This window comes from Morus notabilis, unplaced genomic scaffold (genome assembly GCF_000414095.1).
Source record: "Morus notabilis unplaced genomic scaffold, ASM41409v2 Scaffold191, whole genome shotgun sequence".
Taxonomy (NCBI): domain Eukaryota; kingdom Viridiplantae; phylum Streptophyta; class Magnoliopsida; order Rosales; family Moraceae; genus Morus; species Morus notabilis.
Genome location: NW_010366216.1, coordinates 315,748 through 330,895, shown reverse-complemented (window position 1 = coordinate 330,895; position 15,148 = coordinate 315,748). Strand labels below are relative to the sequence as shown.

At 38.6% G+C, this 15,148-nt stretch overlaps 1 protein-coding gene across 1 annotated transcript; it reads left to right on the top strand.

Annotated features, from left to right (window-relative positions):
• Positions 1–10,479: 10,479 nt before the first annotated feature.
• On the top strand, positions 10,480–13,636 carry LOC112093882. The gene is made up of 4 exons (XM_024173355.1): positions 10,480–10,816; positions 12,157–12,700; positions 12,781–13,012; positions 13,128–13,636. Exons 2-4 carry the CDS (start codon positions 12,176–12,178, stop codon positions 13,634–13,636), a joined length of 1,266 nt encoding a protein of 421 aa, XP_024029123.1. The 5' UTR covers positions 10,480–10,816; positions 12,157–12,175.
• The last annotated feature ends 1,512 nt before the right edge of the window (positions 13,637–15,148 follow it).

The following is a 15,148-nucleotide window of genomic DNA, read 5'->3' as shown; positions in this document are numbered from 1 at the left end:
TAGACCCCTCCTTTGTCAAATAGGTTACTATGCACAATAGCAGTGGTGCTCCGAGATATAAGACCGAGTAATACATAAACCATTACACAATTTACACATTCTGGCTGGTAGTTGAACAGATCATGGGGAATTTTAGCCATTAAAACTGTCCAACAAGGGCATTCACATATTATACGCAGGTGACATAACTTCACATAAGTGCAATAAAACCTACTCTCAAGAGCTCAAGAAAAATCCCCTCAAAAAGAGGGGGGGAAAAAAAGAGCTCAAGAAAAAAGTTAGCTTCTTATTTCTTTTTATTAATTTATAATTTTTAACATATTTTGGGCCTGTTTAGTTCATTGATTCAAATTTTTAATTCGAGTTGAAATGTGACTTTATGTGAGAGCTTTTTACTGTAGTAAAAAAGTTAAATGTGATTGTTTCTGAGACTATCTTACTGTAGCAAAACTCAAGTTCTAAATTTAAATCGATAAAATAAACAGAATCTATCTTAATTTTACACGTGCTTGGTTTTAAGATGCATGGAATGTTGATGCTCTTATAGGTCACCAAACACAAACAAGTGACTAGTATAAGTTCGCCATGTGTATGTTCACCACATTTCCATTCTCCTTGGTGAGCATAAATTCTCCAAATTTTCCCATTTAAAACTTCCCCATAACACACATTTCCTTTACAAGATCACTAATTGAGAGCTTGCTAGTTTTATAATCTCCATGACCAAGTACAGCAAGATCTTCACCCTTCTACTGCGGCTCCTCGCCTTCGCCGCCACCGCCTCAGCGGCCGTAGTTATGGCCCCCAGCCATGACTCTGCCAAGGTCTTGAACTTAACATTCGAGGCCAAATACAGCAACACCCCAGCATTCACGTAAGTCTAGACTCTAGTCCATTTCTAAAACCCCTTTTTCCTCATTTTCATGATATAATTGTCAATAATGTCACTTCATTTATTTCTAATGTTAAAAAATGGGTACTTTGTTATAATGGAAGCAATTGCAAGCGGATACAGCCTGATAACTCTCCTCCTTTCTTCCAAGATCAACTCGCTTTGCCGCTTGGTTATCATCCTTGATTCGGTATGTAAATTACAAAGCATTTTTTGTACTCTTTGAAAATAAATGAAAAATAAAATAATAATAATTGGTAGCAGTTGACAATATTTTTGGTTCTATAGTTAAATATCAAATGGGGTAGTACTGATTTTTCTGATTTGTCACATCTAAATATATACACATATATATATATATATATATATTATAGGTCATAGTAGTGGTTCTAAGTTCGAGCATTTCAGCAGCTTTGGCCATAGCCGATGTGGGGAAGAAAGGCAACAGTCACGCTGGTTGGTTGCCAATCGTGGACAAGTGCCTTAGTTCTGCGGCCATGTCACCGGATCTCTTGTTGCTGGTTTTATTGCTGCTATTTTGTACTTGGTTCTTCTTCTTTACTCCCTGTATTTAGTTCTTGATCCTCTCTTGCTGTGAAAACTTATGGACAATATTGCATGGGATTTGGGAACTAGGAAGTTTCCTGAAGTTTCTTATTAAAAACTATATCACTGTCTTTATGTATGGAGTCCCACCTTCGACGATCAAGACAAACTATCTCTGTTAGGAAGTAGACAACATAACAATTTTAATATGAATAAAACATCCAATTTATTCCCTCAATTATGAATAATATGATTTAGACTATCATCTTTAAATTCATGTCTTTTACATGTTCTTCACATTACATGCATGACCTAAAAATTTAGAATGACAGTCTCAGACTTTCAGTTTGTTTATCATGCATTCAACTAATATGAATATAACGAGAACAATACATAGATATATGAAATAAATAAATCTTTATTAATAGTCAAAATGTCTCAAAGAATATTATTACATTTAAAAAACTGTATTGTGATAACAGTGCGGCAATAACTAACATCAAATAATTAAGATATTAGAAAATGAATAAATACATAAACATAAAGTATCATGTGATAACAAATTTTATTGAAGAAAGACATAAAAATATGTAAGATTGCGTGGGAAGACTTTCATAGTACGTCCGGAACAAAATGACAAAGTAATTGTCCAGCAAAAAAAAATATATATATATATATATATATATATATATATATTTAATGCTCGAAGTATTACCGATATTAGGCACCATTACTCATAAAATGTTACTCCACTCGTGAGACTCATGTTATAAACATTGCTCGGTTAATCGGTTTTTTAAGTTCATAAATATTCTTCTCGATGTTCTAGCGTTTTCTCCGAAAGGGTTATTGTCAAAGGAAACTATAAGGGTGCGTTTAGAATTGGTTTCAAAACGTTTTTATTTTTTTTTCTATAAAAATGAAAATGAAAATTTTTTTATTTTCATTTTAGAATCATTTCTGAAAATACGTTTGGTAATTTTATTCTGATATTATTTTTAATTTAAAAAAAACTGAAATTGTGTTTGGTAGTTTAATTTTTAAAAATATGTAATAATATTTAAATTAATAAAATATTAAATAAATAATAATATTAAATAAATTAAATAATAATATATTAAATAAATTTATTTCTTTTACTTTTCCCTTTTCTTCTCTCCCCCACAGATCACCCTCTCCCTCTATCTCTCGTCACTCTCCCCAGCTCTCTCTCTCCTTCACTCATCTCTTTCTCCTTCTCTCTTTCTCCCAAATTTGTCACTCTTTCTCTAAGGGAGTTTTCAACCAAGAGTTGAACCAAAGAGGATTTTCACGAGTTTTCATCACCAAAGGAAAAATTGAGGTAAAATTCTTTAAGAAACCAACTCTTGATTTTCGGATTATGCTTTGGTGAAATTGTTCTTGGTTTGCAGCCGGTGTGGATGGCGGTGTGCACGTGGGCGTAGTGGCGGCGGCGTCCGACGACTGACGATAGCCACCGAGCGACCGCATCTCCGGCGACGTCTCTCTCTATCATCCTTCATCTCCGGCATCCTTCATCTCCTTCAGTCGGTGTTGATGTCGGAGTGGGGGAGGAGGCTGTCGGGGGTGGTGGGCAGTGGAGAAGGGAGAGAAGAAAATGAAAAATAGATGAAATCCGTTTTAAAAAAAATAAATTTTTTAGAAAAATTTTAAAAACATTTTTATTTTTAATTTTAGTATAAATTCTTTCCAAACACATTTCTATTTCCCATTTTAACTTTTTTTTTTTTCCGAAAACCGTGAAAAAGAAAAATAAAAATAGAAACAAACCGGCTCAAGGTCTTTTTGAATATATATATATTTTTGGGTATAATTACAAATGTTGAATTTGTGTCAGTGCTAATTAATTGTACTTGTCCACCTGATTGTTTGGTAGAGCCAGTTGCAATTGCATTTTCCCGAGGCAACTGGGCACCTTGGTTTCTAGCAAATTCCATTAACTGTGAAAAAATAGTACCACAGCTTACAGACCACAGTGATAGGCAGTGAATGTGTGGTGCATTTTATAGTGAGGAAAGTTATTTTACTTTCAACCGTCCGATTTGGAGTGAGGACAATTTCTGTACAGCGCTGTAAATTTATATAACTGAATCAAATGATCGGTTACAACTTACAACCGTGCGATTTTAATTCGTTCATTTAAATTTTTAATTTGAATTTAAATATAATTTTATATGATTTAAATATAATTATTTATAAAAAAAAATTTATTATAGTAAAATTTAAAATTTAAATTTAAATCAATAAAATAAACGAGAAAATTTATCTCCCTATATAACTAAAGAAACCAAAAAAATATAAAAAATAAAAAATAAAACAATGTCTCCCTTAAACTATAAGGAAGGTATCAATTTGACTCTCAATTTCGATAAATAGCACTTGACAATTTGGAATTGAAAGGTTTGGACACCTTTTTTTTAAACAAAGTAAAATGTAGGGCTGTATATGAGTTGAATTAGTACGGGATATAGTTTTTTCTTGCTCCGCCTTAAAGGGTGCAAGTTGTTCATATTTAACCCCAATGATGTTAGAAAAATTTCACAACCCAATGATGTTTGGGTTGGGTTAGGGCGGAGCGGAGTTGGTTGGGTGGTCGGGTTCAACATTCAAAGAATCAAAGTTCAACTCAATATTCAAAGTTCATCATCAAATAGAAATAATAACTCCAACATTCAAAGTTCATCATCAAATAATACTGATCATCAAATAGAAATAATATTTATCATAAAACATAACGCAAACATTCAAAGTTTATCATTAAATAGAAATAATACTGATCAATCCATCATCAAATAGATAGCAATTGAAAGTTCAATGTAACATCAAACATGAAGCAAAGTAGTCCATCCAACATGAAGTAAGGGTTAGAACTTAGAGGACATGGCCCAAGCATGTTTGTGCGGGTTGGGTTGGGGTTTGCGGGCTATTATAGGCCCAACCCACAAACCACCACAAACACCTCGGGCCAGACATTTAGTGGGCCAAAAAATAAAAAATAATGCTACAAATTACCTTTTTCGGGTTGAGTTAGGGTGGGGTGGATTGTGTTTGCGGGTTCGAGTTTATGAACAACCCTAGTAAAATGTATTGCACAAGTAAAGAAGTACACAGACTACACCGACTCTTATGACCTCGACCACATATTAGTTCCACTAGTAAATTCTATGAACATACTAAGGGTGCGTTCGTTTGGCACACAAAACTCGAGTTAGCCTAATTCAGATTGAATTTTGAGCCTAATATCACGTTCGGTAATTCAAACTCAGACTCAAAACTCGAGTTTGAACTCGAGTAATAAAACATCAACTACCCCCTGATATTCCTTTAACTCGAGTCTGTCTTCTACAGTGCAGATTCTCTGCGCATACCTGCTTTTCACATGCCTTGTGACCGTTGCTTGCCATTCATTGTCGTTTCCAAGGTTTGCTGCTTGGCTCACGAGAAAGGGCCCCTCTCCGGTTCTCGCCCTTCGCTTCCCTCATCTCCTATCTGCTACAGTTGCGCCTCCGTGAACCCCAAGGCCGCGTGCAGTCTGCGATGCTATTTTGATCCAGTGGGTTTGTGCAAATCGATGGCCGCGTGAGTTCCTCCTTCCTCGTGCACCCATAAATCCCTCAATACTCTCCCATTTCCTGATTGTGCGCCCAACACGAAACCCTATTTCCCATCTTCTTCAATTTTCAAATCGGACAAAATTGGTCCGCCGAGCGTGAAGTCCTACAGTCCACTGGCAGTATTGTTGAGTCGATGTAGTGTGCAACGTCGTTTCCGAGTGCGTAGGAGTTGTCTCCGGTACCGGTCTTCCCGTCTTCGTTACCGTCGGCGAACTTGGCTGCCAGAACCGTCGGACTCACGGTTGGGGGTTATCGAAGCAGAGCATCAGCACTCCTCTGTCGGCTCAAACACGGTAAAATGTCCCCCCTTGATTTTTTTACATTATCACGAAAACTGGTCTGTGTGTGTGCAATGCAATGCTTTGCATTAATGTTGATTCCACCATTATTTGCGGTGATTAGGATGTGCGGCTAATGATGCTGCCGATTCACAACAACCCAAAATAGCTTAGAAAAACTAGAGCACAATAAGCAAAACAATGGCAAAAAAGACAGATTTTTTGCCATTGTTTACAGAACATAAGAACAGCCAAACGACCCTAAACTCAAGTTTTGTGTGCCAAACGATCGCCCCAACTAGTATGTCGTTACATATGAGATCTGTCATTTTTGGCTGTCCACGCAGAGCATCAGAATTTGTTCCTTTTTCTGAGTTGAGCATGCATCCCTTGAACACGTTTAGTTGATTTCGATTCAATATTCATGTGGTTTTTGGTAATGTAATTTTGTAGAAGTACTGTACCATAATTTCGATTCAAGATAAAGAATCATTTCTTGTAATGCCAAGACATTCAATTCAGTCCTAAATTTTGCTATCCCGTTTTATAGGCTATTCTTTTGTCTAAAGTATTCCTCCGTAAATTAGTTGGCTATGCAAAAATTTAAATTCTACTAAAGGTACGCAGTCGACTAAGTCGAGATAAGATCTTAGTGGTTTGGAGGTTTAAAGAGCTACTGAGCATCATTTCTGGGCTGAACTTGATATACATGGCAAAAGAAATTTATACTATTGCAGCCAATAAATAAACTAGGATGGAATAAAATCACCCTGACTCACTTTTGTTAGCATCCTTTTTGCAAGTATGTGATAATGCCGTTGTCAAATTCGTTGTCCGACCATTGTAGCCACCAAGACACTATAAAATATTCCAATTAAAGTAAAAAGTCCCAGCACAATCAATGCCATTATAAACAGCAATGGTAGCCCTGCTTCACCAGCACCTCCTAGGCAACCACATTCACCTGCCATACTTGCACAGCTCTCAAAGCATGTGGTGCAGTCGGTCCACATACAAAGAGTGCCGGGTAAATGACAGTCCGCACAGACACTACAAGAATTACAAACAAGCCGGTTACCATGTTAGGTACTGAGTATTATAGGGCCATTTACAAGGTTCAGTTAGTACTACATAGTACATACATCAAAGATAGCAATAAAAAAATAATAAATTAAAATAAAATAAAATAAAAAACTCGCTTCGTTGTGGCACACTCATGACAGCCTATAATCACCATTATATCACCGGAGGAAGTACATTTGCTAGATCCAGTAACCAAGCCAACAACCCCATTGCTTTATTTACTAATAAGTTAAATAGCCACAAAATTCGGACTTGGTTGTTCACAGTTTAGTCCCAAATCGTGTTGTCCTTGGCTTTGGTCCATTGTCTGTTTTGTTTTCTTTTACTTCCCTTGTGTATATATATATATATATATGTTTATAGTTATATACAATTGTGCGTACGTGTTTTTGTTTGTGGCTTCTTATTTGTGCGGGATGATGCTTTTGGTGTGTGGTGGTAGATGCCAAGAGGGGGCAATGATGAGGACACGACTCTTCATTGGAATCAAAAGCAGAAGGAGGAGTTGTTGCAACTCCTAGCAGAGTATAACCGTAACTACCATGGTCGGAAACCGGTCCAGAAAAATTGGGAAGATTGGGCTACTAAGCTACAAAAACATTTTAAGGATCCAGTTACGGCGGCCAAGGTTCAACAGATGCGAGTGCGTCTAAAAGGCAAGTTTGATAAGGAGGTTATACTACGTACAACCACAGGCCTTGGTTGGGATCCTGTGACAGGCGCAGTGACTTGTACGGACGAGTATTGGGAAGATTTTGCTAAGGTAATCACCAGTTGTTTGTTTTCCTTTCCCAAATTATTTATCATCAGTTAGAACATGTGTTCAACGTGCGTTAGCTTATGTGGATGTTATTTTTCACACAGAACAAGAAGTGGGCTAATGCTGCGAAGAAGCATCCCCTTAAAAATTTTGACTTGTACTACGAGGCCTTTGGTAGTACCCGTGCATGTGGTGAATTTGCGGTGGGATTGGAAAATCCCACCACCGCGCACGTAGACACAACTCCAATCCCGGCTGAAGAAGGTGAAGGGGGGGCGACGTCGCATTCGTTAGGCAGCGATGACATTTTTGTGACCACGATGTGAGCTGGGTTGAACAGTGCTAGGAAGGGCTTGAATGTTGCATCCACCTCTAAGGCAATTGGTAAGAAATCTGGACGCAGTCAGAAACGTCCGGTTGGCGATCCAGAAGCAAGGGCACTACTTGGACGACTTGTAGCCTCTATAGAAAGTAAGAATAGTAGCAGGGCTACCAGTTCCAGCGCTTCTCAGAACCCTGCGACCCCTACCACTCTGCGGCAGTGTACAGCGATTGTGAAGGAAATGGATCTTGAAGATGAACATGTCATAATATTCTTAGAGGCCATTGGGTGGTTTCCACACATGCAGCAACTCTTTTTGGATATGACAGAGACGCAAAGGGTTGGTTTCGTGATGAGAACCGTTACCTCTAAAACGAGTCAATCTACCCAATCTTGCACCATGCCCCCTCCATCCATGGCTTCCAACTTCATGCAGCCCCCTATATATCAAAACTTCATGCCGACACCCAACTTTTACCAACAACCGCCAATCTATGGCCAACAACCTCCTACCTTTGGCCAACCACAAGTACCCAGTTTCTCTCAACCCCCTCACCACGTGCAACCACAACACCCACCAATCCAAAACATGACCCCAAATGTTACTCCCCATCCCCCTAACTTTCAATGTCCACCACCCTATTACATGCCTAGTTTTCCACCTAACTCTGGTCATTTTGGTGGAGGAAACAATGAGGAGTAGCTACTTGTTAGGCTTTTTAATTATGAGGCTCTTTGTCTACGAGACTTTTTATTTATGAGGTTTCTTATTTATGAGGCTTAGACAGTGTCGGACAATTTTCTTAATTATGAGGCGTTTAACTATGTTGTAATCATTTATTGAGTTGTGTTGTACTTCGAAACTATTACTTCGTTTGCTTTCTCTTTCAATTAGTGTTCTGATGACATGATGCAATTTGCATTAATGACTTTACTTGGTAGTGACTCTTATACTTTGCCATTACATTATTGCACAATTTCAACATTAACTATGTTGTACTTGTGACTTCTACTATAGCAGATTTGGCGAACAGGTTGTAATGTGGAACGGAGGGCCTTCGAACGCGTCGCCTGACAACACAATAGACGATGACTCAGATGATGACTATGAGACAGTAGGTGTCGCGGCTATGCTCTGGTATTACCAAACCTACGTTGAGAGACCCCCACCTCAACCTAAACACACCTCCGCGTTCACAAGTATTATGCGTGTTGATTACTTGCTTGATGTTCATGAGGACGTAATTCGGAATAAGATTAGGATGGGCAGTGACTGTTTTAAGCGACTGAGTTCACTCTTAGAACTTAAGGGATATCTGAGACCCACTAGGAATATGAACGTGGACGCAGCTTTTTAGTGTTGATTACTTGCTTGATGGTCATGAGGACGTAATTCGGAATAAGATTAGGATGGGCAGTGACTGTTTTAAGCGACTGAGTTCACTCTTAGAACTTAAGGGATATCTGAGACCCACTAGGAATATGAACGTGGACGAGCAGCTTTTTATCTTTCTATACATTGTGTCCCAAAGCCAAAGCAATAGGGAATCGCAAGATCAATGGCAGCATTCTGGATCCACAATTTCCAAATAATTCGAGGCTGTATTGGCGGCAATATATAACCTGTGGCATGATTTCATAACACCCCCGAATTTTAACATTATTGATCCAGTCATTACTGCGAGTGGAAGCAAGTATTTGCCATGGTTTAAGGTATAAACTCAAGTTTTGTGTGCCAAACGATCGCCCCAACTAGTATGTCGTTACATATGAGATCTGTCATTTTTGGCTGTCCACGCAGAGCATCAGAATTTGTTCCTTTTTCTGAGTTGAGCATGCATCCCTTGAACACGTTTAGTTGATTTCGATTCAATATTCATGTGGTTTTTGGTAATGTAATTTTGTAGAAGTACTGTACCATAATTTCGATTCAAGATAAAGAATCATTTCTTGTAATGCCAAGACATTCAATTCAGTCCTAAATTTTGCTATCCCGTTTTATAGGCTATTCTTTTGTCTAAAGTATTCCTCCGTAAATTAGTTGGCTATGCAAAAATTTAAATTCTACTAAAGGTACGCAGTCGACTAAGTCGAGATAAGATCTTAGTGGTTTGGAGGTTTAAAGAGCTACTGAGCATCATTTCTGGGCTGAACTTGATATACATGGCAAAAGAAATTTATACTATTGCAGCCAATAAATAAACTAGGATGGAATAAAATCACCCTGACTCACTTTTGTTAGCATCCTTTTTGCAAGTATGTGATAATGCCGTTGTCAAATTCGTTGTCCGACCATTGTAGCCACCAAGACACTATAAAATATTCCAATTAAAGTAAAAAGTCCCAGCACAATCAATGCCATTATAAACAGCAATGGTAGCCCTGCTTCACCAGCACCTCCTAGGCAACCACATTCACCTGCCATACTTGCACAGCTCTCAAAGCATGTGGTGCAGTCGGTCCACATACAAAGAGTGCCGGGTAAATGACAGTCCGCACAGACACTACAAGAATTACAAACAAGCCGGTTACCATGTTAGGTACTGAGTATTATAGGGCCATTTACAAGGTTCAGTTAGTACTACATAGTACATACATCAAAGATAGCAATAAAAAAATAATAAATTAAAATAAAATAAAATAAAAAACTCGCTTCGTTGTGGCACACTCATGACAGCCTATAATCACCATTATATCACCGGAGGAAGTACATTTGCTAGATCCAGTAACCAAGCCAACAACCCCATTGCTTTATTTACTAATAAGTTAAATAGCCACAAAATTCGGACTTGGTTGTTCACAGTTTAGTCCCAAATCGTGTTGTCCTTGGCTTTGGTCCATTGTCTGTTTTGTTTTCTTTTACTTCCCTTGTGTATATATATATATATATATGTTTATAGTTATATACAATTGTGCGTACGTGTTTTTGTTTGTGGCTTCTTATTTGTGCGGGATGATGCTTTTGGTGTGTGGTGGTAGATGCCAAGAGGGGGCAATGATGAGGACACGACTCTTCATTGGAATCAAAAGCAGAAGGAGGAGTTGTTGCAACTCCTAGCAGAGTATAACCGTAACTACCATGGTCGGAAACCGGTCCAGAAAAATTGGGAAGATTGGGCTACTAAGCTACAAAAACATTTTAAGGATCCAGTTACGGCGGCCAAGGTTCAACAGATGCGAGTGCGTCTAAAAGGCAAGTTTGATAAGGAGGTTATACTACGTACAACCACAGGCCTTGGTTGGGATCCTGTGACAGGCGCAGTGACTTGTACGGACGAGTATTGGGAAGATTTTGCTAAGGTAATCACCAGTTGTTTGTTTTCCTTTCCCAAATTATTTATCATCAGTTAGAACATGTGTTCAACGTGCGTTAGCTTATGTGGATGTTATTTTTCACACAGAACAAGAAGTGGGCTAATGCTGCGAAGAAGCATCCCCTTAAAAATTTTGACTTGTACTACGAGGCCTTTGGTAGTACCCGTGCATGTGGTGAATTTGCGGTGGGATTGGAAAATCCCACCACCGCGCACGTAGACACAACTCCAATCCCGGCTGAAGAAGGTGAAGGGGGGGCGACGTCGCATTCGTTAGGCAGCGATGACATTTTTGTGACCACGATGTGAGCTGGGTTGAACAGTGCTAGGAAGGGCTTGAATGTTGCATCCACCTCTAAGGCAATTGGTAAGAAATCTGGACGCAGTCAGAAACGTCCGGTTGGCGATCCAGAAGCAAGGGCACTACTTGGACGACTTGTAGCCTCTATAGAAAGTAAGAATAGTAGCAGGGCTACCAGTTCCAGCGCTTCTCAGAACCCTGCGACCCCTACCACTCTGCGGCAGTGTACAGCGATTGTGAAGGAAATGGATCTTGAAGATGACACTGTCATAATATTCTTAGAGGCCATTGGGTGGTTTCCACACATGCAGCAACTCTTTTTGGATATGACAGAGACGCAAAGGGTTGGTTTCGTGATGAGAACCGTTACCTCTAAAACGAGTCAATCTACCCAATCTTGCACCATGCCCCCTCCATCCATGGCTTCCAACTTCATGCAGCCCCCTATATATCAAAACTTCATGCCGACACCCAACTTTTACCAACAACCGCCAATCTATGGCCAACAACCTCCTACCTTTGGCCAACCACAAGTACCCAGTTTCTCTCAACCCTCTCACCACATGCAACCACAACACCCACCAATCCAAAACATGACCCCAAATGTTACTCCCCATCCCCCTAACTTTCAATGTCCACCACCCTATTACATGCCTAGTTTTCCACCTAACTCTGGTCATTTTGGTGGAGGAAACAATGAGGAGTAGCTACTTGTTAGGCTTTTTAATTATGAGGCTCTTTGTTTACGAGACTTTTTATTTATGAGGTTTCTTATTTATGAGGCTTAGACAGTGTCGGACAATTTTCTTAATTATGAGGCGTTTAACTATGTTGTAATCATTTATTGAGTTGTGTTGTACTTCGAAACTATTACTTCGTTTGCTTTCTCTTTCAATTAGTGTTCTGATGACATGATGCAATTTGCATTAATGACTTTACTTGGTAGTGACTCTTATACTTTGCCATTACATTATTGCACAATTTCAACATTAACTATGTTGTACTTGTGACTTCTACTATAGCAGATTTGGCGAACAGGTTGTAATGTGGAACGGAGGGCCTTCGAACGCGTCGCCTGACAACACAATAGACGATGACTCAGATGATGACTATGAGACAGCAGGTGTCGCGGCTATGCTCTGGTATTACCAAACCTACGTTGAGAGACCCCCGCCTCAACCTAAGCACACCTCCGCGTTCACAGGTATTATGCGTGTTGATTACTTGCTTGATGGTCATGAGGACGTAATTCGGAATAAGATTAGGATGGGCAGTGACTGTTTTAAGCGACTGAGTTCACTCTTAGAACTTAAGGGATATCTGAGACCCACTAGGAATATGAACGTGGACGAGCAGCTTTTTATCTTTCTATACATTGTGTCCCAAAGCCAAAGCAATAGGGAATCGCAGGATCAATGGCAGCATTCTGGATCCACAATTTCCAAATACTTCGAGGCTGTATTGGCGGCAATATATAACCTGCGGCATGATTTCATAACACCCCCGAATTTTAACATTATTGATCCAATCATTGCTGCGAGTGGAAGCAAGTATTTGCCATGGTTTAAGGTATGTCATTACTCATATATCATATCGTCAGCGACTAACATTATAAGATTGGTAACCTCGTTGTTCTTAATTGATTACAGAATTGTGTTGGAGCTCTCGACGGGACTCACGTCCCTTGTGTTCCACCATCAGGTAACCCCGAAGTATGGAGGAATAGGAAGGGTTTTTACTCCCAAAATGTGTTAGGGGTATGTTCATTTGACATGAAGTTTACCTACATATTAGCTGGATGGGAGGGATCGGCACATGATGCGCGCGTTCTTTCATCCGTAGTGGGGGTACGAGAAAAAAAGTTCCCAACTCCACCGCCCGGTATGTCAATCCCAATCCTTGCTATATATGTTGATAAACAAGCATCATCGTTGGTTGCTTGACTTCACTAAAGAGTTGGCCGTACTTAATTATTGCTTTGTAATGGCGAATGCAGGTAAATACTACCTTGTAGACTCTGGCTACGCGAACAACGATTGTTTCTTGGCGCCGTACCGAGAGAGCACATATCACCTTCAAGAGTATAGGGCAAGACGTGGGCGTCCTCGAACTCAGCGTGAGTTGTTCAATTACACGCATTCGTCCCTAAGAAATGCTATTGAGCGCACTTTTGGTGTTTGGAAAGCAAGGTTCCGCATACTCAAGTGCATAAATAATTACCCAATAGAGAAACAGATACAAATTCCTATTGCTTGTGCTGTGCTTCACAATTTCATACATATGTACAACAATAACGATGAGCTACTGAACCAGTACACACGAGACGGAGTTCCAGTTTTTGAAATTGATCCAGAGAATGCAGATCAAGATGTTAATCAAAATCACAATCCTGATCGCGGAACGGAACAAAATCAGAACTCCGCAAATCGTAGACAAATGAATATTTTGAGGGACGAGATGGCAGCTAGCATGTGGGCGGCATTGGAAGCATATCGCAATCGGTAGTTACATATTTGTTCCGCAATTTCGACTACCGTATTTATTTTACAATACGTTGTAATGAACTTATGGACGTTTCTGTTATTTATGTATATAGGTGTATTAATGTGTAGTAAAAAAATCCATGTCAATACTTGCAAAATTTTGGAGTTATGTTTTTGTCAAAGTGAACATAAAACTCAAGTTCACATCTCACAAATCATCCAAGTGAACACACAATTCAAGTTTCAAACACAATTCCATTTAAACTCACTTTTTTAACTCTAATCTTGAATTTGGAGTTATTGAAAAGAACGCAACCTAAGGCCCCGTTTACTTCACTGATTCGAGTTTAGAATTCGAGTTGAGATGTGATTTTATGTGAGAGCTTTTTACTGTAGTAAAAAAGTTAGATGTGATTGTTTGTGAGAGCTTTTTACTGTAGAAAAACTTAAATTCTAAACTCGAATCAGCGAAGTGAACGGGGCCTAAAAATACCATATGCATCCAAGTTTCGATAAAGGAAAACATATAGGGCACACTAACAATCGAGCACATAAAATGCTCTCTCAATAACATCGCCATTATTAAACTAAGAAAACTAAACCAAAAACTAGAAAACAACACCCACACTGGACCTTCCATGGGTGACACACCGGATGCCGCGACCACCAAAGCTAGGAGTAACAAAACAGTACGAGTAATGAAAAGCCACAGGAGATACCCATCCTTGGCAACACAAAACCACACGCCATCGCTGCCATCTACCAAAGAGGGTGCGTAGTTATCAATAAAAATTATGAATTTTTTGTGGTATGGTATAAAAAAATATCCTGCCAGTTAGGTTGTGTTTTAAATATAGAGTTATCTCAATTTTGTATACTGATCTTAACTAATTCCAACATTCATAAATATGTACTACAATAGTATATGACATAATGTACAAGTCTCTTAAGAATCTTGTTATAATGCAATGTTATTTTTTTTTTATTTTATAAAATTGAGGTGAGGGATTTGAACTATGCACTTTAATATTAAAAGTAATAGTAATTTATTATTAGGCTAAACTTGCAACCATTACAATATGATGAGCTTGGTTAACAAAATTCAAAATCATCCAATGAATCAACGATGAAATACTCTCAAAAGTCCAAGAAGATTATCATATCAAAACTTTTAGGGCTTATTCATTTATACTTAAACTCAAAAAAAGTTTGAATTCAAGTTACAACTTTATTTAAGTTCATGTTCTTTTGTAAAATTTGAGTTTGAACTTGAGTTTGAACTTGAGTTTGAGGCTAAAATCTGAGTTCAAGTTCCCCCTTCAACTCAAGTTCCTAAACTCAAACTCAAGTTAATGAACAATATTTTTTCTATTCTTAAAAACGTAATAATTTTTTCGTATTAATTCCGATTGAGATGATTTTTTTCTATGCGTTCATAACGAATAGATGAATAAAACCCTATCCATATACCCTATTAAAATTTTCTATCACCATTGAGTTTTTATTAAAATACTATCTAAATACAAATTTAAGT

Bases quoted from the DNA above. Each gene is read 5' to 3' on its own strand.
- LOC112093882 (XM_024173355.1), top strand. From the start codon at position 12,176: ATGTGGAACGGAGGGCCTTCGAACGCGTCGCCTGACAACACAATAGAC. The intron at 12,701-12,780 runs GTATGTCATTAC...AATTGATTACAG, and splicing joins AGTATTTGCCATGGTTTAAG to AATTGTGTTGGAGCTCTCGA. The intron at 13,013-13,127 runs GTATGTCAATCC...TGGCGAATGCAG, and splicing joins GTTCCCAACTCCACCGCCCG to GTAAATACTACCTTGTAGAC.